Raw genomic sequence first — 23,311 nt, forward strand, 5'->3', positions numbered from 1 at the left:
GCTGTTTATATGAAATGGTGTGGCTAATGAACTCATAATTTGAGATATCACTGTCTCGTCCTCATGCATCAACATATCATAGTTGGTCACCGTCCTCAGGGAGAAACAGTCATGGTTGGGTTGACCATATAGACATTTGGATGATTGCTGTCACAAAATATGCTGGCTTATTTTTGTTGCCTCGTCATACAAAAATAAATATTGACTTCTTCTAACCATCATCCGGTAAATCATTTTTATGTGATCCATGATGTTGTTATTGTGGAGATTTAAAGGATACTGATGGATGAAGCCCTCCTGTAGCTGAACAGTGTATTTGATTGATTGTTCATTGACATCACTTTAAACCATGAATGATCAACAAAAAGAGAACAACAGAGCTGCAACTGTATTGAAATAGATTTTGTGCACACCATTTCCTCTCATAATCTTGAATATATTTAGCAACATAAGCACAACATCATCAAATTGGCAATGACTACATAATACCAACAAATTGATATTTCAACAGCATAGAGATCTTCAGTGAAGATTCAGTTGAAAAAAACCGATATCTATTCTCTTAATTCGCACACAAACGATAGCCCGATTGCCTTCGTTAATGTTTCGATACAATAGATAGATTTAGAAGTTTGAGCAAATCTGTACAACGGATGCCACCATCAATGCCAATCTCCACAACACCAGTTGCACAGGTATGTAGATCCCTTCGAGCATCGCACCATCAGACATCCTCTCCGTGGGCAGCTCCAGCAATCGGGTTTCCTGCATCTAATTTGGCAGCAACAATTGGTCGTGAAGGTGGTGGTGCTGGTGGTTGCAGCAGCTTCGGTAGGGAGTTTGAGAGTTTGCCGGATCTTCTTGAGCCGAGTTGCAGTCGTGAAGTTCTCCATTTCCCGAATAAACTTGCATAGGTGACGGATGTAGTATGGATATAACTCTAGGTTGCAATGACCTCATCCTTTGATCCATAAGGGATCGTACGGTTCTTTCGCTAGTATCCATAAACCATGTCCATGAAGCCAATTCACTACATCATCTTCGGTACCCTACAAGAAGACATCCAACTGTTAAAACAAAACAGAATCTACTGGGAATATTTATAATGATCATTCTGACACACATTTAACTTGTAAATAAGGGGTATCAGTTCACACTAAATACAAGGAATTATTGACAATCTACAACACAAATTGACAACTGGTACTATTGGAACATAAAGAAATGTATGGTAGATTAATTCAACTGCTGTGCAAACCTATAAAGTTAGACAGTGAAAGGAAACACAAGATCACAAAAATTGAAATGAGTCCTTGGAAATCCAATGAACAAAATACTAAAAATACTAACAAAACATAGCAGATATGTCTCGATGGCTCTTCCAAATCTAGATCACATAGAAACAAAAACACTTGCAACAATGTCTAACAGTAGACTGGTTTTGATTGAGAATCCCACTGGCACCCCAAACCCCAACCAACCACCCCACACAAAAAATTTAGATCACCCTCAGCAAACCATTTATCTCAAGAAATAGCCTACCTTACCAGTAGATGCTCCATATCCTGAATAGTCATATCTGCATGTTACGAGAAAGCAAACACCATTATATAAGACTTCTAAAGCAACGAAAACACAAAGAATAAGTCAATAAACAAGTTAAAAACATGTTAAACAAGAATCAGAGAAGTTCAGCTTCCTATGCTTTGAAAGAAAATTATGGAGGACTCAAAACAAACATAATATTGAACACATTCCATAAAAAATCTTAAAATTATTTATAACATTCAACTTTTCTTGAGTTTTGCTATTGATATGTTGTTATATATTCGTATACTTCTTCACAAGCACTCGAATACTGCTAATCATCAAATAATTACATATACATTATAATAAACACCTTCGTCATCTCCCAACCTGTCATAAACCGATATAACTATTTGACGCAGAACTGAAACAAAATTAAGAAATTAACAAAATTAGCTGCTACAAACATATCAAGAGTTTTTTGTAGGCAAACTAAATTTAGAACATGCTTCGGCACTTTCTTGTAAACAATAGAGAACAGTGATGCTACATTAAAACTATGAATTATGCTGTTATAGGCAAATTCAGTTTGTGCGAGGGTGAAATCTCATTGTCTTGGTTTGTCACCACAAATACAACGAATCAAGTTTCCAAAAGTTCTATTAGTTACTTATGTCTGAACATCAGTTTGTGGGTGTGCTGTGCAACTAACAAATAAAATTATAGAACTTTTTTCACTAGCAAATAACAAATAAAATTATATAGAGCGGCAACCTTTATTGTGAGCTGTGCTACTCAGCAGTCAGCTAATACAAGATTTCTGCAGCATATAGGACACCATTCTATTATGGTTCCCGTCAGAAACAGCAAGGTTGATTTTTGTATATACACACTCAAGCCCCTCAGATGACATGACATAGATTAGGAAGACCGAAAGATCTAAAAGCTTGTAATTCTCCGTCATACACAGCTGTGACCTCCACTTATGATTACTGTTATTCAGAAAATATGATGAAAAAGTATTACATATATGCTAAAACAAATGTAATCACATCTTCATGAATGGAGAAAATGTTGACATGCCGGGAGTTGCCTTCTAAAAAGTTGATTTTGTATGGCACCATAACCATAGCAATTACAAGTCTTTCGTAGCACAAGTTTCCTTCCATCCAATGCATTTTTCCTAAGATTCCAATAGAAATTGATCAATGGACAATTGTTGGATTGCGATAGTGTCCTCCACTCAAGTAACTAATATCCACATCAGAAATTTGATGTCTCTTAAGGTTTTTAATATTGCATTAGATATACAGCTTTAGATAAGGCTAAATCATGTAAGCTTCTCCTAATATGCAAGCGTTTTTAACTCTTTGGATCATACATATGAAATCCTCTCATCAAATCCATTTCCAGCTTTGACAACCAATCAATCATCGAAAATCAGTAAGATATTGGCATTTAATTAGCCATTCACTTAGGATGATGAAAAAAAGCATTCAATCGGGTAAAACTCTGACCATCAAACATATGATCAGCTGCAGCGCACTTTTCATTCTTTTTCCATTTAATCTAGCAAATATAAAAGATAGCAGAGTGGCAATGTCTTCCGAATTAGCGGACTTGGTTTTCGTAGAGGTGGATAGAAATCTAATTTTAATTTAAGACAAGCGTTCATTCATTTCCAAAGGGTTTTTCTGCTTAAAAGACAATATCGATAATAATAAGAGGGGTCATTGTTCAACACAAAGGAATCTCCATGTGGTTGCAATATTGAAAAGTTAGTTCTTCACCAGAGACCCTTCTGTTAGGTTGACTCGATTAAATTCTTATGGGATATGAATTAAAGATGAACACACAATATATGGAGGAAACAAAGAAAAGGAATAAGGTATATCTAGTTATCTACCACCCACATGATAGACGAAAACTTGAAGCCCATGGAAACTCTTGTAAACCGTGTCAATTAAAATGAATGAAATAGCACTAGAAGTTCTTGAAAGATGAACTGAAATAAAACCTTAATGTATGCCATGATTCAAAGAACTCTTGACTCAAGACAACTAAATGACAAAGAGGTACCGCATTTACAAATATGTTCAAGCACAACAGTTTCAATATGCAAAAACAGACTGCAGTGTCTATGCTAGACCAACTGAATGGTAGAATTATCTAGTACAAAGGAGAAGGCCAGATACTTACCTCCACCACCACCCATGATCCTCTGCTGCAAGTTGGAAATATGTCAATGCAACAGTGATGAACGCTGTGCCAATTATAAGAATGATGAAAACAATAAAAAGCATACTATATATTGTATATATGTTGTGACCCCACACTCTAGCAAATATATAGTACAGTTCTACTTCTACATAGATGGCACTAAAAGGAAGGAATCCTGCCATTGCCATCTGAGGTATGGTGCCTCGATACCATGCCAATTCAGGAATTTCTCTTGGGTACTTGTTGGTACGGCATGGAGCTTGGAATTCAGTTTTGCTTTTTTGACCAGCAACCCCACCCAATATGAGCAAAGGGGAAGTAACCAATGCCCATATAAGTAGAATCACAAGGATGGTTCCAAATGGCAGAGCTGCAGTTGCGCTATATGTAATAGCAACAGTGTTCAGGAAGAAGAATGTCAAGAACAAGGGACCACAAAATAAGCAGCCAGTCAACAACAAATTCCTCATCTGCAGTCAAATAGAGGCAAAGATAATTAACCCATGCAGACTACAAGTGGTATGACTAGAAATTAATGCTGAAGCAACTTCTTACCCAATTAGTCCCTTCGAGCTGCATATAGAAGGAGCTCGCTGTGTAACCAGCGATACCAGAAGTCAGAGCATAGATGACAACAAGAGCTGTATAAAGGGCTCCCCGATTTTATGGGTAGAACACACCAACAAGTGCAAGAAGGAAGATGAACGTTGTACTAGTTATGAGACAAAAGTAGTAGATGATATTAACAGAAATCAGCATTAGAAGAGTTTAGTGAGAGCTCTTACAGCACAAGGAGCTGAGTTCCAGAACCAATAATAGCTTAAAACAATGACTTGTTCTTTGGAAATCGGAAGACATCACCAAGGATATGTTTCCATCCAGAATCCTCTTGATCTTCAAGAGACTTCTCAATGAGAGAATATCTTCATGATGATACTATTTTAGTGAAAGATGAAATAGTGAACGTAAGGAAATATGCTTCAAAATGAAAACCATGGAGTCTATATATCTTACTTTACAAAATCATTTTTGAGCACACGCATGAGAATCGTAGCAAGAAACCCAGTCAGAAGAAGGACAGTCACACATGAATTAACAATTGAGAACCAATGAATCTCTAAATATTGAGGCATAGAGGATGTCCTTGAGTACTTTGTCATCCTTTCTTCAAAAGATATGTCAGTATTTTTCCATGTCACAGAATATAAAAACTCGACATCCAATTTCCTATCCTCCGAGATATCCACATTAATATTGGGGTCCGTTTGTACATTGATCTCTATGACCCGATCATCATTGTAAAGGATATTGAAGTGAATGTGTTTAAAGAGAAAGTACTTGTCTTTGCCCGAATCAGTCTTGACCCCCTCGATCTTGCCCAGGAAACCCCAAAAAGGCAGATCATCATAATACATTTCAAAGTAATAGTCCTTTGATACAGCATGTCTGAACTTTGCAACATCTTCTTTTGACAAGTTTTTTTTACAAAGAGACTTTGACCGCTGCTCCTCCAAAAAAATTAATTCGTACGGTGCATCGACCAAACGATCACCATTTAGAGCTTCCCCAAGGGCATCCGTCTTTTCGGTAACATGCTCTAAATCAACAAAGTTTTGTAAAGAGTTGTACACACTAACAAACCTATAAACAGTGTTGCTAACAGACTCATGCAGCTCAGAAGTCGATGGAACAGTAAGGATAAACGAATAACCTGGTGAGCAAAATGGCAAGTCATAGTAACGATATGTCTCGCTGCAGATGCAAAAGGGAAATGACTGTCACATTCAAGAAACACTGAAATGTTAAAAGTAAATGATAAATATCCTAAAACAAAAGCATCATTAAAAAATGACAAAGACAGGGTCAAAGGCAGCAGAATTAACATGGCCTGGTAATCTATAAGGCTATTAACAATCGACCTAACAATCCAACCAGCAGAACTGATACCACTACAATATGAAGCACACCAAAGTATAAAATCCTTGAGATTTAATAGAGTTTGGTTTTTCACAAAAGAAACTATTGAGAAACCAAAATAACAATCGATGGTAAAGGATTGGAAACACTGCTAAAACATGAAGCACTCAAAAAATAGCTTTGCTTGATCGGACTCAGATATCAAGAAGCATGCCAAAGCGGGAAATCTTTTGATCTTTGACATGATCCAAGATCACAAATCCCTAATCTTGAATGCGGAATTTGACTTATTTAATGAGAAAGCAACAATCCACGCGAATCAAAATAAGCTTACAAAACAGTAAACGATCGGAGCGACGAAAACACGAAGCATGCGAAATCAAAGACGATTTTTAGCTTTGACGCTTAATGGAGACTTGGGTATTTCTATCGATAAAACAAAAACCACCGACTAAGAGAAATAAAATGAAACAACAAAAGCGAATCATGATCCTGCGTTCATTCTAAATCACAAAACAAGCAAACGGATGATCGCATTCTTGAAGAAAAGCAAGGGACGCAGACAAAGATCTATTCGCTTCAAATGATGCGCAAAATAAAAAAGCAAATTCAGCGACGAAGGAGGAATTCGAAACCGATAAAGACGCAAGAATCGAAAGGAAATCACCTGGGGTTGTGGAAAGGTCCGACCTTATTGGCATATAGGGGGACATGATCACCCTCTTTGTACCTATGATTGGTTCCATCAGCTCCCACCCTCAAACCACAAGCCATTACGAGAAGAACCAACGTAGATAACTCCATCTTCAAGATCCTCGAACCTGAAATCGATCAAATAAAACTCCAAATCAGCCCTAAAATCCATACATTTCGCTGAGGCTTTCTAACCGATGCTCACCTTCGTTCCCGAGCCGAGGAAGACCGAAGGGGGCGATCGGCTCGCTGGTGGATAGGCACGTGCGAGAGTCCATTTCTAATTATACATAAATATATAATGCAACGATAAATTCTAATTAGTCTAATTAATTTGGGGGCTTACAGAACAGGAAACACGCTTCTTGGATTCGATTCAAGAATCGAATCTGTCCAATCCCGCGCGGCCATTGCCTATATAGTCGTATCCCTCTCCTCTCCCACTCTCGCTATGTCTTCTCGCCTGCCTCTCGCCTCTCCTCTGTTCCATTCTCCTTCTCCTCCTCCTAGTTGATTTCCTCACCTCTCTTCATCAAGAAACCGTTTTTAGTCGTCCATGGATCCCGTCGACGTCGTTCCGAGTGGTTACAGGTTCCTTCCCACGGCGGAGGAACTCGTGGTCGACTACCTCGCCAACTGCGTTGCCGGCACACCGCTCCCTAGCCGCGCTGTCGCCTTCGCCGATGTCTACGGCACCGAGCCGTGGAATCTTCTCTGCAACGGTCGACAGGAGGGCTATTTCTTTGCGGAGCGCAAGCCCAAGAACAGCGGCGGCCCGCGCGTCGATCGAAGGGCCGGCACCGGTTCTTGGACTCTGAACAAAAAGCAAGAACCCGTCAAGTCCCTCTTCGACGGGCGCGAGATGGTGGTGGGACGAAAGAGCTTCCTCTCCTTCAACGATGGCCGGCGGAAAAACTCCGGGTGGGTAATGTACGAGTATGAGATGTGTTCCCCGGGCTTCGAGAGACGAGTTCTCTGTCACGTTAAGAAGAGTTCGCATCATGCCATCTCCGGCGGCAATTTCATCAAAAAGGTTGAGTCGACGTTCACGGAGGCCGCGACAGAAACGGTCTCCGGCGGCAGCCTCGTTGGGCAGAAGAGAAATAGAGAGGAATCTTCCGCTCTCTCAGCAAAAGCATCGACTCTCTCAAAGAAGCCAGCACAATCGTTGCAGTCCGACGTCTCACCACCTCCAACCGCGGTGGTGCAACATCCCATATCGGCTCGTCCTCTGACACCCCCGGAGAGTCGTCTTTCCTCGGTCGACTCAGTTGCACCGAACGAAGCCGGAGTCCCATCCGCCGCTCTATCGTCAACGGATGTCGGCGGAGGTGAGCCCTTGATAACTGTGGAAGAACTCGAAGCATTCTTGGCTTCGCCTTCGCCGTCGGTCGATCTTGGCGATGAACAGAACTGCATCGACGATGCTTTCTTCACCCGAGAGGTTGAAGCCTCCTTGATGTCGGATGACACCGACACAGCCTCGAATACCATCCCGAAGGCCTCGCCGTCAGGCCTTGTCGATCCTCGCTTGATGCCCGATGACACTCGAATTGATTCGACCACGGTCGTAGAGGTTTCCACGTCATCGTCGTCGATCGACTTGGTCGCGTGTGAGAAGATGTACTTCACCGACGATCCCTTCTTTTGGAGCCTGGAAGAGGTCCATGCCTTCCTGATGTCCGATGACACCTTCGCTGCATCGACTACGGAACAAATGGCGTGCGTGGACGATGCTCGCTCGACAACCCCGAAAGCGTTGCAAGCCTCGTTGATTTCTGATGGCACCGGCACTGATTCGACCACGGCCGAAGTGGTTTCGTCGTCATCGTCGTACGACTTTGTTGGGTGTGAGCAGACGGAGAACGTAGTTGATGTCGACGACTTCATGCAAGAGATTGATGCCCTCATGAAGTCCGATGACACACCTGTGGATTCGGCAATGATCTCGTGGCTGGAGCAGTAGTCGATCGATGCAGCTTGTATGGAAAATGTTGTTTGTTCATGTATATCATAATACTGGAAGGAAAAGAAAATTCATGTTGATGCAAATATTGGCGACAATAAAGTTCAATTTTCATCCCATGTATTGTTGTTTCCTTCATACGTTGCTGTTTATATGAAATGGTGTAGCTAATGAACTCATAATTTGAGATATCACTGTCTCGTCCTCATGCATCGACATATCATAGTTGGTCACCGTCCACAGGAAGAAACAGTCATGGGTGGGTTGACCCTATATCAAAGTCAGACATTTGGATGATTGCTGTCACCAAATATTGACTTCTTCTAACCATCATCCAGTAAATCATTTTTATGTGATCCATGTTGTTGTTATTATGGAGATTTAAAGGATACTGATGAAGCCCTCCTGTAGCTGAACAGTGTATTTGATTGTTCATTGACATCGCTTTAAAACCATGAATGATCAAGAAAAAGAGAACAACGGAGCTGCCGCAACTGAAATAGATTTTGTGCACACCATTTCCTCTCATAATCTTACATATATTTAGCAACATAAGCACACCATCGCCAAATTGGCAATGACTATATAATACCAACAAATTGATATTTCAACAGCATAGAGATCATCAGTGAAGATTCAGTTAAAAAAAACTGATATCTATTCTCTCAATTTGCACACAGATGATAGCCCGATTGCCTTCGTTAATGTTTCGATACAATAGACAGGTTTAGAAATTTGAGCAAATCTGTACAGCGGATGCCACCATCAATGCCAATCTCCACAACACCAGTTGCACACGTATGCAGATCCCTTGGAGCATCGCACCATCAGACATCCTCTCCGTGGGCAACTCCAGCAATCGGGTTTCCTGCATCTAATTTGGCAGCAACAGTTGGTCGTGAAGGTGGTGGTGCTGGAGGTTGCGGCAGCTTTGGCAGGGAGTTTGAGAGTTTGCCGGATCTTCTTGAGCCGGGTTGCAGTCGTGAGGTTCTCCATTTCCTGAATAAACTTGCATAGGTGACGGATGTAGTCTGGATATAACTCTAGGTTGCAATGACCTCCTCATTTGATCCATAAGGGATCGTACGGTTCTTTCGCTAGTATCCATAAACCATGTCCATGAAGCCAATTCACTACATCATCTTCGGTACCCTACAAGAAAGACATCCTGCTGTTAAAACAAAACAGAATCTACTGGGAATATTTATAATGATCATTCTGACATACACATTTTAACTTCAAAATAAGGCGTATCAGTTCACACTAAATATAAGGAATTATTGACAATCTATAACACAAATTGACAAGTGGTACATATTCGAACATAAAGAAATGCACGGTAGATTAATTCAACGGCTGTGCAAACCTATAAAGTTAGACAGTGAAACGAAACACAAGATCACAAAAATTGAAATGAGTCCTTGGAAATCCAATGAACAACAAAATACTAAAAATACTAACAAAACTTAGCATAAATGTCTCGATGGCTCTCCCAAATCTAGATCACATAGAAACAAAAACACTTGCAACAATGTCTAACAGTAGACTGGTTTTGATTGAGAGTCCCACTGGCACCCCAAACCCCAACCAACCACCCTAAACAAAAAATTTAGATCACCCTCGCAAACCATTTATCTCAAGAAAATAGCCTATCTTACCAGTAGATGCTCCATATTCTGAATAGTCATATCTGCATGTTACGAGAAAGCAAACACCATTATATAAGACTTCTAAAGCAACGAAAACACAAAGAATAAGTCAATAAACAAGTGAAAAACATGTTATACGAGGATGGGTAAATGAATCAGAGAAAAGTTCAACTTCCTATGCTTTGAAAGAAAATTTTGGAGGACTCAAAACAAGCATAATATTGAACACATTCCATAAAAAATCTTCAAATTATTTATAAACATTCAACTTTTCTTGAGTTTTGCTATTGATATGCTGTGATATATTCGTATACTTCTTCACAAGCACTTGAATACTACTAATCATCAAATAATTACATATACATTATGATAAACACCTTCGTCACCTCCCAATCTGTTATAAACCGATATAACTATTTGACGTAATACAGAAATAAAATTAAGAAATTACTACCAAAAATGATTCTAGTAAACTAACCTTTATAAGGGAGGATGAGGGAAATCAACTCCTTATAGTGGAGACAAACTTTACAATACTTGAAGATATTGCTTTTTTTATGATTCCATATGCTTAGATGAGGTCATTATTTATACTAGTTCTAGGCCTTGAAAACTAACCAACTAACAATGTGAGATAATTGAAAAAAACATAAAAATTAACAATGTGGGATAAAAAAAGTGATAAGTGGGTAGCCTTAGGCTCTTTGAAAATAGTCTCCTTCTACTTGTTCCGTACTAATCACCTCCAATTGAGAAAAATCTCGTCCTCGAGTTTATATCTGAATACAATGGATTCTCATTTGAAAAAGATTCATATAAGTCTACAACATTGAAGGTCTTTGAAATTCCCCAATCATCTGGTAAATCAATCACATAAGCATTGTTATTAATTATCTTTAAGAATTTATGGGGACCATACTTCTTCGACTTTAATTTGTTGTAAGTGCCAATGGGAAATCTCTCTTTTCGCATGTACACCATAACTATATTTCTTTCCTCGAACACCTTCTCTCTCCTGTGCTTATCAACTGCTTCCTTGTACCTGGCAATAGTAGCTTTCAACTTCTTCACATTAGCCTGGGTTGATTGTACTTGCTCAACTATGTTGTTAGCTGCTACACACATATCAGGAGTTTTTTCTAGACAAACTAAATTTAGAACATGCTTCAGCACTTTCTTGTAAACAATAGAGAACGGTGATGCTACAATAAAATTATGAATTATGCAGTTATAGGCAAATTCAGTTTGTGCGAGGGTGAAATTTCATTGTCTTGGTTTGTCACCACAAATACAACGAATCAAGTTTCCAAAAGTTCTATTAGTTACGATTGTCTGAACGTCAGTTTGTGGGTGTGCTGTGCGACCAAGAAATAAAATTATAGAACTTTTTTCATTAGCAAATAACAAATAAAATTATATAGAGCGGCAACCTTTATTTTGAGCTGTGCTACTCAGCAGTCAGCTAATACAAGATTTCTGCAGCATATATACACCCTCAATCCCCTCAGATGACATGACATAGATTAGGAAGACTGAAAGATCTAAAAGCTTGTAATTCTCTGTCATACACAGCTGTCATTCAGAAAATATGATGAATAAGTATTACATATATCCTAAAACAAATGTAATCACATCTTCATGAATGGAGAAAATGTTGACATTTCGGAAGTTACCTGATAAAAGTTTATTTTGTATGGCACTATAACCATTACAATTACAAGTCTTTCGCAGCACAAGTTTTCTTCCATCTAATGCATTTTTTCGAAGATTCCAATAGAAATTGATCAATGTACAATTGTTGGATTGCCACAGTGTCCTAACTCAAGTAACTAATATCCTCATCAGAAATTTCATCTGTCTATAAGGTTTTAATATTGCATTAGATATACAGCTTCAGATAAGATTAAAAAATGTAAGCTTCTCCAAATATGCAAATGTTTATAACTCTTTGGTGCATATCTATGAAATCCTCTCATCATGTCCATTGCCAGCTTTGACAACCAATCAATCATCGAAAATCAGTATTATATTGGCATTTAATTAGTCATTCACTTAGGATGACGAAACAAAGCATTCAATTGGGTAAAACTCACCATCAAACATATGATCAGCTGCAGTGCACTTTTAATTATTTTTCCATTTAATATTGCAAATTTAAAAGATAGCAGAGCGACAATGTCTTCCGAATTAGTGGACTTGATTTTCCTAGAAGTGGAGAGAAATCTAATTTTAATTTAAGACAGGCGTTCATTCATTTCCATAGGGTTTTTCTGTTTAGAAGACAATATCAATAATAATAAGAGGGGTCGTTGTTCAACACAAAGGAATCTCCATGTGGTTGCAATATTGAAAAGTTAGTTCTTCACCAGAGACACTTCTGTTAGGTTGACTCGATTAAATGCTTATGGGATATGAATTAAAGATGAATACACACTATATGGAGGAGGAAACAAAGGAAAGAAATAAGGTATATCTAGTTATCTACTACCCACATGATAGACAAAACTTGAAGCCCATGGAGACTCTTGAAAACCATGTCAATTAAAATGAATGAAATAGCATTAGAAGTTCTTGAAAGATGAACTGAAATAAAATCTTAATGTATGTCACGATTCAAAGAACTCTCCACTTAAGACAACTAAATGACAAAAGAGGTACCACATTTACAAATATGTTCAAGCAACAATAGTCATGAGACAAAAGTATCAGATGATATTAACAGAAATCAGCATTAGAAGAGGTTAGTGAGAGCTCTTACAGCACTAGGAGCTGAGTTCCAGAACCAATAATAACTGAAAACAAAGACTTGTTATTTGGAAATCGGAAGACATCTCCATGGATATATTTCCATCCAGAATCCTCTTGATCTTCAAGAGACTCCTCAATGAGAGAATATCTTCATGATGATAGTATTTTAGTGGCAGATGAAATAGTGAACATAAGGAAATATGCTTCAAAATGAAAACCATGGAGTCTATATATCTTACTTTACAAAATCATTTTTGAGCACACGCATGAGAATCGTAGCAAGAAACCCAGTCAGAAGAAGGACAGTCACACATGAATTAACAATTGAGAACCAATGAATCTCTAAATATTGAGGCATAGAGGATGTCCTTGAGTACTTTGTCATCCTTTCTTCAAAAGATATGTCAGTATTTTTCCATGTCACAGAATATAAAAACTCGACATCCAATTTCCTATCCTCCGAGATATCCACATTAATATTGGGGTCCGTTTGTACATTGATCTCTATGACCCGATCATCATTGTAAAGGATATTGAAGTGAATGTGTTTAAAGAGAAAGTACTTGTCTTTGCCCGAATCAGTCTTGACCCCCTCGATCTTGCCCAGGAAACCCCAAAAAGGCAGATCATCATAATACATTTCAAAGTAATAGTCCTTTGATACAGCATGTCTGAACTTTGCAACATCTTCTTTTGACAAGTTTTTTTTACAAAGAGACTTTGACCGCTGCTCCTCCAAAAAAATTAATTCGTACGGTGCATCGACCAAACGATCACCATTTAGAGCTTCCCCAAGGGCATCCGTCTTTTCGGTAACATGCTCTAAATCAACAAAGTTTTGTAAAGAGTTGTACACACTAACAAACCTATAAACAGTGTTGCTAACAGACTCATGCAGCTCAGAAGTCGATGGAACAGTAAGGATAAACGAATAACCTGGTGAGCAAAATGGCAAGTCATAGTAACGATATGTCTCGCTGCAGATGCAAAAGGGAAATGACTGTCACATTCAAGAAACACTGAAATGTTAAAAGTAAATGATAAATATCCTAAAACAAAAGCATCATTAAAAAATGACAAAGACAGGGTCAAAGGCAGCAGAATTAACATGGCCTGGTAATCTATAAGGCTATTAACAATCGACCTAACAATCCAACCAGCAGAACTGATACCACTACAATATGAAGCACACCAAAGTATAAAATCCTTGAGATTTAATAGAGTTTGGTTTTTCACAAAAGAAACTATTGAGAAACCAAAATAACAATCGATGGTAAAGGATTGGAAACACTGCTAAAACATGAAGCACTCAAAAAATAGCTTTGCTTGATCGGACTCAGATATCAAGAAGCATGCCAAAGCGGGAAATCTTTTGATCTTTGACATGATCCAAGATCACAAATCCCTAATCTTGAATGCGGAATTTGACTTATTTAATGAGAAAGCAACAATCCACGCGAATCAAAATAAGCTTACAAAACAGTAAACGATCGGAGCGACGAAAACACGAAGCATGCGAAATCAAAGACGATTTTTAGCTTTGACGCTTAATGGAGACTTGGGTATTTCTATCGATAAAACAAAAACCACCGACTAAGAGAAATAAAATGAAACAACAAAAGCGAATCATGATCCTGCGTTCATTCTAAATCACAAAACAAGCAAACGGATGATCGCATTCTTGAAGAAAAGCAAGGGACGCAGACAAAGATCTATTCGCTTCAAATGATGCGCAAAATAAAAAAGCAAATTCAGCGACGAAGGAGGAATTCGAAACCGATAAAGACGCAAGAATCGAAAGGAAATCACCTGGGGTTGTGGAAAGGTCCGACCTTATTGGCATATAGGGGGACATGATCACCCTCTTTGTACCTATGATTGGTTCCATCAGCTCCCACCCTCAAACCACAAGCCATTACGAGAAGAACCAACGTAGATAACTCCATCTTCAAGATCCTCGAACCTGAAATCGATCAAATAAAACTCCAAATCAGCCCTAAAATCCATACATTTCGCTGAGGCTTTCTAACCGATGCTCACCTTCGTTCCCGAGCCGAGGAAGACCGAAGGGGGCGATCGGCTCGCTGGTGGATAGGCACGTGCGAGAGTCCATTTCTAATTATACATAAATATATAATGCAACGATAAATTCTAATTAGTCTAATTAATTTGGGGGCTTACAGAACAGGAAACACGCTTCTTGGATTCGATTCAAGAATCGAATCTGTCCAATCCCGCGCGGCCATTGCCTATATAGTCGTATCCCTCTCCTCTCCCACTCTCGCTATGTCTTCTCGCCTGCCTCTCGCCTCTCCTCTGTTCCATTCTCCTTCTCCTCCTCCTAGTTGATTTCCTCACCTCTCTTCATCAAGAAACCGTTTTTAGTCGTCCATGGATCCCGTCGACGTCGTTCCGAGTGGTTACAGGTTCCTTCCCACGGCGGAGGAACTCGTGGTCGACTACCTCGCCAACTGCGTTGCCGGCACACCGCTCCCTAGCCGCGCTGTCGCCTTCGCCGATGTCTACGGCACCGAGCCGTGGAATCTTCTCTGCAACGGTCGACAGGAGGGCTATTTCTTTGCGGAGCGCAAGCCCAAGAACAGCGGCGGCCCGCGCGTCGATCGAAGGGCCGGCACCGGTTCTTGGACTCTGAACAAAAAGCAAGAACCCGTCAAGTCCCTCTTCGACGGGCGCGAGATGGTGGTGGGACGAAAGAGCTTCCTCTCCTTCAACGATGGCCGGCGGAAAAACTCCGGGTGGGTAATGTACGAGTATGAGATGTGTTCCCCGGGCTTCGAGAGACGAGTTCTCTGTCACGTTAAGAAGAGTTCGCATCATGCCATCTCCGGCGGCAATTTCATCAAAAAGGTTGAGTCGACGTTCACGGAGGCCGCGACAGAAACGGTCTCCGGCGGCAGCCTCGTTGGGCAGAAGAGAAATAGAGAGGAATCTTCCGCTCTCTCAGCAAAAGCATCGACTCTCTCAAAGAAGCCAGCACAATCGTTGCAGTCCGACGTCTCACCACCTCCAACCGCGGTGGTGCAACATCCCATATCGGCTCGTCCTCTGACACCCCCGGAGAGTCGTCTTTCCTCGGTCGACTCAGTTGCACCGAACGAAGCCGGAGTCCCATCCGCCGCTCTATCGTCAACGGATGTCGGCGGAGGTGAGCCCTTGATAACTGTGGAAGAACTCGAAGCATTCTTGGCTTCGCCTTCGCCGTCGGTCGATCTTGGCGATGAACAGAACTGCATCGACGATGCTTTCTTCACCCGAGAGGTTGAAGCCTCCTTGATGTCGGATGACACCGACACAGCCTCGAATACCATCCCGAAGGCCTCGCCGTCAGGCCTTGTCGATCCTCGCTTGATGCCCGATGACACTCGAATTGATTCGACCACGGTCGTAGAGGTTTCCACGTCATCGTCGTCGATCGACTTGGTCGCGTGTGAGAAGATGTACTTCACCGACGATCCCTTCTTTTGGAGCCTGGAAGAGGTCCATGCCTTCCTGATGTCCGATGACACCTTCGCTGCATCGACTACGGAACAAATGGCGTGCGTGGACGATGCTCGCTCGACAACCCCGAAAGCGTTGCAAGCCTCGTTGATTTCTGATGGCACCGGCACTGATTCGACCACGGCCGAAGTGGTTTCGTCGTCATCGTCGTACGACTTTGTTGGGTGTGAGCAGACGGAGAACGTAGTTGATGTCGACGACTTCATGCAAGAGATTGATGCCCTCATGAAGTCCGATGACACACCTGTGGATTCGGCAATGATCTCGTGGCTGGAGCAGTAGTCGATCGATGCAGCTTGTATGGAAAATGTTGTTTGTTCATGTATATCATAATACTGGAAGGAAAAGAAAATTCATGTTGATGCAAATATTGGCGACAATAAAGTTCAATTTTCATCCCATGTATTGTTGTTTCCTTCATACGTTGCTGTTTATATGAAATGGTGTAGCTAATGAACTCATAATTTGAGATATCACTGTCTCGTCCTCATGCATCGACATATCATAGTTGGTCACCGTCCACAGGAAGAAACAGTCATGGGTGGGTTGACCCTATATCAAAGTCAGACATTTGGATGATTGCTGTCACCAAATATTGACTTCTTCTAACCATCATCCAGTAAATCATTTTTATGTGATCCATGTTGTTGTTATTATGGAGATTTAAAGGATACTGATGAAGCCCTCCTGTAGCTGAACAGTGTATTTGATTGTTCATTGACATCGCTTTAAAACCATGAATGATCAAGAAAAAGAGAACAACGGAGCTGCCGCAACTGAAATAGATTTTGTGCACACCATTTCCTCTCATAATCTTACATATATTTAGCAACATAAGCACACCATCGCCAAATTGGCAATGACTATATAATACCAACAAATTGATATTTCAACAGCATAGAGATCATCAGTGAAGATTCAGTTAAAAAAAACTGATATCTATTCTCTCAATTTGCACACAGATGATAGCCCGATTGCCTTCGTTAATGTTTCGATACAATAGACAGGTTTAGAAATTTGAGCAAATCTGTACAGCGGATGCCACCATCAATGCCAATCTCCACAACACCAGTTGCACACGTATGCAGATCCCTTGGAGCATCGCACCATCAGACATCCTCTCCGTGGGCAACTCCAGCAATCGGGTTTCCTGCATCTAATTTGGCAGCAACAGTTGGTCGTGAAGGTGGTGGTGCTGGAGGTTGCGGCAGCTTTGGCAGGGAGTTTGAGAGTTTGCCGGATCTTCTTGAGCCGGGTTGCAGTCGTGAGGTTCTCCATTTCCTGAATAAACTTGCATAGGTGACGGATGTAGTCTGGATATAACTCTAGGTTGCAATGACCTCCTCATTTGATCCATAAGGGATCGTACGGTTCTTTCGCTAGTATCCATAAACCATGTCCATGAAGCCAATTCACTACATCATCTTCGGTACCCTACAAGAAAGACATCCTGCTGTTAAAACAAAACAGAATCTACTGGGAATATTTATAATGATCATTCTGACATACACATTTTAACTTCAAAATAAGGCGTATCAGTTCACACTAAATATAAGGAATTATTGACAATCTATAACACAAATTGACAAGTGGTACATATTCGAACATAAAGAAATGCACGGTAGATTAATTCAACGGCTGTGCAAACCTATAAAGTTAGACAGTGAAACGAAACACAAGATCACAAAAATTGAAATGAGTCCTTGGAAATCCAATGAACAACAAAATACTAAAAATACTAACAAAACTTAGCATAAATGTCTCGATGGCTCTCCCAAATCTAGATCACATAGAAACAAAAACACTTGCAACAATGTCTAACAGTAGACTGGTTTTGATTGAGAGTCCCACTGGCACCCCAAACCCCAACCAACCACCCTAAACAAAAAATTTAGATCACCCTCGCAAACCATTTATCTCAAGAAAATAGCCTATCTTACCAGTAGATGCTCCATATTCTGAATAGTCATATCTGCATGTTACGAGAAAGCAAACACCATTATATAAGACTTCTAAAGCAACGAAAACACAAAGAATAAGTCAATAAACAAGTGAAAAACATGTTATACGAGGATGGGTAAATGAATCAGAGAAAAGTTCAACTTCCTATGCTTTGAAAGAAAATTTTGGAGGACTCAAAACAAGCATAATATTGAACACATTCCATAAAAAATCTTCAAATTATTTATAAACATTCAACTTTTCTTGAGTTTTGCTATTGATATGCTGTGATATATTCGTATACTTCTTCACAAGCACTTGAATACTACTAATCATCAAATAATTACATATACATTATGATAAACACCTTCGTCACCTCCCAATCTGTTATAAACCGATATAACTATTTGACGTAATACAGAAATAAAATTAAGAAATTACTACCAAAAATGATTCTAGTAAACTAACCTTTATAAGGGAGGATGAGGGAAATCAACTCCTTATAGTGGAGACAAACTTTACAATACTTGAAGATATTGCTTTTTTTATGATTCCATATGCTTAGATGAGGTCATTATTTATACTAGTTCTAGGCCTTGAAAACTAACCAACTAACAATGTGAGATAATTGAAAAAAACATAAAAATTAACAATGTGGGATAAAAAAAGTGATAAGTGGGTAGCCTTAGGCTCTTTGAAAATAGTCTCCTTCTACTTGTTCCGTACTAATCACCTCCAATTGAGAAAAATCTCGTCCTCGAGTTTATATCTGAATACAATGGATTCTCATTTGAAAAAGATTCATATAAGTCTACAACATTGAAGGTCTTTGAAATTCCCCAATCATCTGGTAAATCAATCACATAAGCATTGTTATTAATTATCTTTAAGAATTTATGGGGACCATACTTCTTCGACTTTAATTTGTTGTAAGTGCCAATGGGAAATCTCTCTTTTCGCATGTACACCATAACTATATTTCTTTCCTCGAACACCTTCTCTCTCCTGTGCTTATCAACTGCTTCCTTGTACCTGGCAATAGTAGCTTTCAACTTCTTCACATTAGCCTGGGTTGATTGTACTTGCTCAACTATGTTGTTAGCTGCTACACACATATCAGGAGTTTTTTCTAGACAAACTAAATTTAGAACATGCTTCAGCACTTTCTTGTAAACAATAGAGAACGGTGATGCTACAATAAAATTATGAATTATGCAGTTATAGGCAAATTCAGTTTGTGCGAGGGTGAAATTTCATTGTCTTGGTTTGTCACCACAAATACAACGAATCAAGTTTCCAAAAGTTCTATTAGTTACGATTGTCTGAACGTCAGTTTGTGGGTGTGCTGTGCGACCAAGAAATAAAATTATAGAACTTTTTTCATTAGCAAATAACAAATAAAATTATATAGAGCGGCAACCTTTATTTTGAGCTGTGCTACTCAGCAGTCAGCTAATACAAGATTTCTGCAGCATATATACACCCTCAATCCCCTCAGATGACATGACATAGATTAGGAAGACTGAAAGATCTAAAAGCTTGTAATTCTCTGTCATACACAGCTGTCATTCAGAAAATATGATGAATAAGTATTACATATATCCTAAAACAAATGTAATCACATCTTCATGAATGGAGAAAATGTTGACATTTCGGAAGTTACCTGATAAAAGTTTATTTTGTATGGCACTATAACCATTACAATTACAAGTCTTTCGCAGCACAAGTTTTCTTCCATCTAATGCATTTTTTCGAAGATTCCAATAGAAATTGATCAATGTACAATTGTTGGATTGCCACAGTGTCCTAACTCAAGTAACTAATATCCTCATCAGAAATTTCATCTGTCTATAAGGTTTTAATATTGCATTAGATATACAGCTTCAGATAAGATTAAAAAATGTAAGCTTCTCCAAATATGCAAATGTTTATAACTCTTTGGTGCATATCTATGAAATCCTCTCATCATGTCCATTGCCAGCTTTGACAACCAATCAATCATCGAAAATCAGTATTATATTGGCATTTAATTAGTCATTCACTTAGGATGACGAAACAAAGCATTCAATTGGGTAAAACTCACCATCAAACATATGATCAGCTGCAGTGCACTTTTAATTATTTTTCCATTTAATATTGCAAATTTAAAAGATAGCAGAGCGACAATGTCTTCCGAATTAGTGGACTTGATTTTCCTAGAAGTGGAGAGAAATCTAATTTTAATTTAAGACAGGCGTTCATTCATTTCCATAGGGTTTTTCTGTTTAGAAGACAATATCAATAATAATAAGAGGGGTCGTTGTTCAACACAAAGGAATCTCCATGTGGTTGCAATATTGAAAAGTTAGTTCTTCACCAGAGACACTTCTGTTAGGTTGACTCGATTAAATGCTTATGGGATATGAATTAAAGATGAATACACACTATATGGAGGAGGAAACAAAGGAAAGAAATAAGGTATATCTAGTTATCTACTACCCACATGATAGACAAAACTTGAAGCCCATGGAGACTCTTGAAAACCATGTCAATTAAAATGAATGAAATAGCATTAGAAGTTCTTGAAAGATGAACTGAAATAAAATCTTAATGTATGTCACGATTCAAAGAACTCTCCACTTAAGACAACTAAATGACAAAAGAGGTACCACATTTACAAATATGTTCAAGCAACAATAGTCATGAGACAAAAGTATCAGATGATATTAACAGAAATCAGCATTAGAAGAGGTTAGTGAGAGCTCTTACAGCACTAGGAGCTGAGTTCCAGAACCAATAATAACTGAAAACAAAGACTTGTTATTTGGAAATCGGAAGACATCTCCATGGATATATTTCCATCCAGAATCCTCTTGATCTTCAAGAGACTCCTCAATGAGAGAATATCTTCATGATGATAGTATTTTAGTGGCAGATGAAATAGTGAACATAAGGAAATATGCTTCAAAATGAAAACCATGGAGTCTATATATCTTACTTTACAAAATCATTTTTGAGCACACGCATGAGAATCGTAGCAAGAAACCCAGTCAGAAGAAGGACAGTCACACATGAATTAACAATTGAGAACCAATGAATCTCTAAATATTGAGGCATAGAGGATGTCCTTGAGTACTTTGTCATCCTTTCTTCAAAAGATATGTCAGTATTTTTCCATGTCACAGAATATAAAAACTCGACATCCAATTTCCTATCCTCCGAGATATCCACATTAATATTGGGGTCCGTTTGTACATTGATCTCTATGACCCGATCATCATTGTAAAGGATATTGAAGTGAATGTGTTTAAAGAGAAAGTACTTGTCTTTGCCCGAATCAGTCTTGACCCCCTCGATCTTGCCCAGGAAACCCCAAAAAGGCAGATCATCATAATACATTTCAAAGTAATAGTCCTTTGATACAGCATGTCTGAACTTTGCAACATCTTCTTTTGACAAGTTTTTTTTACAAAGAGACTTTGACCGCTGCTCCTCCAAAAAAATTAATTCGTACGGTGCATCGACCAAACGATCACCATTTAGAGCTTCCCCAAGGGCATCCGTCTTTTCGGTAACATGCTCTAAATCAACAAAGTTTTGTAAAGAGTTGTACACACTAACAAACCTATAAACAGTGTTGCTAACAGACTCATGCAGCTCAGAAGTCGATGGAACAGTAAGGATAAACGAATAACCTGGTGAGCAAAATGGCAAGTCATAGTAACGATATGTCTCGCTGCAGATGCAAAAGGGAAATGACTGTCACATTCAAGAAACACTGAAATGTTAAAAGTAAATGATAAATATCCTAAAACAAAAGCATCATTAAAAAATGACAAAGACAGGGTCAAAGGCAGCAGAATTAACATGGCCTGGTAATCTATAAGGCTATTAACAATCGACCTAACAATCCAACCAGCAGAACTGATACCACTACAATATGAAGCACACCAAAGTATAAAATCCTTGAGATTTAATAGAGTTTGGTTTTTCACAAAAGAAACTATTGAGAAACCAAAATAACAATCGATGGTAAAGGATTGGAAACACTGCTAAAACATGAAGCACTCAAAAAATAGCTTTGCTTGATCGGACTCAGATATCAAGAAGCATGCCAAAGCGGGAAATCTTTTGATCTTTGACATGATCCAAGATCACAAATCCCTAATCTTGAATGCGGAATTTGACTTATTTAATGAGAAAGCAACAATCCACGCGAATCAAAATAAGCTTACAAAACAGTAAACGATCGGAGCGACGAAAACACGAAGCATGCGAAATCAAAGACGATTTTTAGCTTTGACGCTTAATGGAGACTTGGGTATTTCTATCGATAAAACAAAAACCACCGACTAAGAGAAATAAAATGAAACAACAAAAGCGAATCATGATCCTGCGTTCATTCTAAATCACAAAACAAGCAAACGGATGATCGCATTCTTGAAGAAAAGCAAGGGACGCAGACAAAGATCTATTCGCTTCAAATGATGCGCAAAATAAAAAAGCAAATTCAGCGACGAAGGAGGAATTCGAAACCGATAAAGACGCAAGAATCGAAAGGAAATCACCTGGGGTTGTGGAAAGGTCCGACCTTATTGGCATATAGGGGGACATGATCACCCTCTTTGTACCTATGATTGGTTCCATCAGCTCCCACCCTCAAACCACAAGCCATTACGAGAAGAACCAACGTAGATAACTCCATCTTCAAGATCCTCGAACCTGAAATCGATCAAATAAAACTCCAAATCAGCCCTAAAATCCATACATTTCGCTGAGGCTTTCTAACCGATGCTCACCTTCGTTCCCGAGCCGAGGAAGACCGAAGGGGGCGATCGGCTCGCTGGTGGATAGGCACGTGCGAGAGTCCATTTCTAATTATACATAAATATATAATGCAACGATAAATTCTAATTAGTCTAATTAATTTGGGGGCTTACAGAACAGGAAACACGCTTCTTGGATTCGATTCAAGAATCGAATCTGTCCAATCCCGCGCGGCCATTGCCTATATAGTCGTATCCCTCTCCTCTCCCACTCTCGCTATGTCTTCTCGCCTGCCTCTCGCCTCTCCTCTGTTCCATTCTCCTTCTCCTCCTCCTAGTTGATTTCCTCACCTCTCTTCATCAAGAAACCGTTTTTAGTCGTCCAT

The 23,311-nt window shown here is 39.3% G+C and overlaps 2 protein-coding genes and 1 pseudogene across 15 annotated transcripts; all 3 read right to left on the minus strand.

Moving 5' to 3' along the window:
• Nucleotides 1-483: 483 nt before the first annotated feature.
• Nucleotides 484-6,650, minus strand: LOC135610562 (transmembrane 9 superfamily member 2-like; annotated as a pseudogene).
• Nucleotides 6,651-8,894: 2,244 nt separating this feature from the next.
• LOC135610561 (transmembrane 9 superfamily member 3-like) lies at nucleotides 8,895-14,848 on the minus strand. Of its 8 annotated transcripts, none has more exons than XR_010486194.1 (6): nucleotides 14,761-14,848; nucleotides 14,530-14,683; nucleotides 12,960-13,697; nucleotides 12,731-12,868; nucleotides 11,646-11,830; nucleotides 8,895-11,544 (listed from the first exon to the last, which is right to left on the minus strand). XR_010486194.1 is itself a non-coding variant. In XM_065105227.1 (6 exons), exons 1-6 carry the CDS (start codon nucleotides 14,831-14,833, stop codon nucleotides 11,794-11,796), a joined length of 1,026 nt encoding a protein of 341 aa, XP_064961299.1. In that variant the 5' UTR covers nucleotides 14,834-14,848; the 3' UTR covers nucleotides 8,895-11,793. The 8 variants fall into 8 exon arrangements, 5 of the variants coding, with proteins under 5 accessions (XP_064961299.1, XP_064961296.1, XP_064961297.1 ...); XR_010486195.1 differs by having other exon boundaries at nucleotides 8,895-9,475; nucleotides 11,403-11,830; XR_010486196.1 differs by having other exon boundaries at nucleotides 8,895-9,475; nucleotides 9,982-11,830.
• Nucleotides 14,849-17,092: 2,244 nt separating this feature from the next.
• LOC135610559 (transmembrane 9 superfamily member 3-like) lies at nucleotides 17,093-23,046 on the minus strand. Of its 7 annotated transcripts, none has more exons than XR_010486191.1 (6): nucleotides 22,959-23,046; nucleotides 22,728-22,881; nucleotides 21,158-21,895; nucleotides 20,929-21,066; nucleotides 19,844-20,028; nucleotides 17,093-19,742 (listed from the first exon to the last, which is right to left on the minus strand). XR_010486191.1 is itself a non-coding variant. In XM_065105221.1 (6 exons), the coding sequence occupies exons 1-6, from the start codon at nucleotides 23,029-23,031 to the stop codon at nucleotides 19,992-19,994; spliced, it is 1,026 nt and encodes a 341-aa protein (XP_064961293.1). In that variant the 5' UTR covers nucleotides 23,032-23,046; the 3' UTR covers nucleotides 17,093-19,991. The 7 variants fall into 7 exon arrangements, 4 of the variants coding, with proteins under 4 accessions (XP_064961293.1, XP_064961291.1, XP_064961292.1 ...); XR_010486192.1 differs by having other exon boundaries at nucleotides 17,093-17,673; nucleotides 19,601-20,028; XR_010486193.1 differs by having other exon boundaries at nucleotides 17,093-17,673; nucleotides 18,180-20,028.
• Nucleotides 23,047-23,311: the final 265 nt, after the last annotated feature.

Source organism: Musa acuminata, chromosome BXJ2-4 (assembly GCF_036884655.1).
Source record: "Musa acuminata AAA Group cultivar baxijiao chromosome BXJ2-4, Cavendish_Baxijiao_AAA, whole genome shotgun sequence".
Taxonomy (NCBI): Eukaryota; Viridiplantae; Streptophyta; class Magnoliopsida; order Zingiberales; family Musaceae; genus Musa; species Musa acuminata.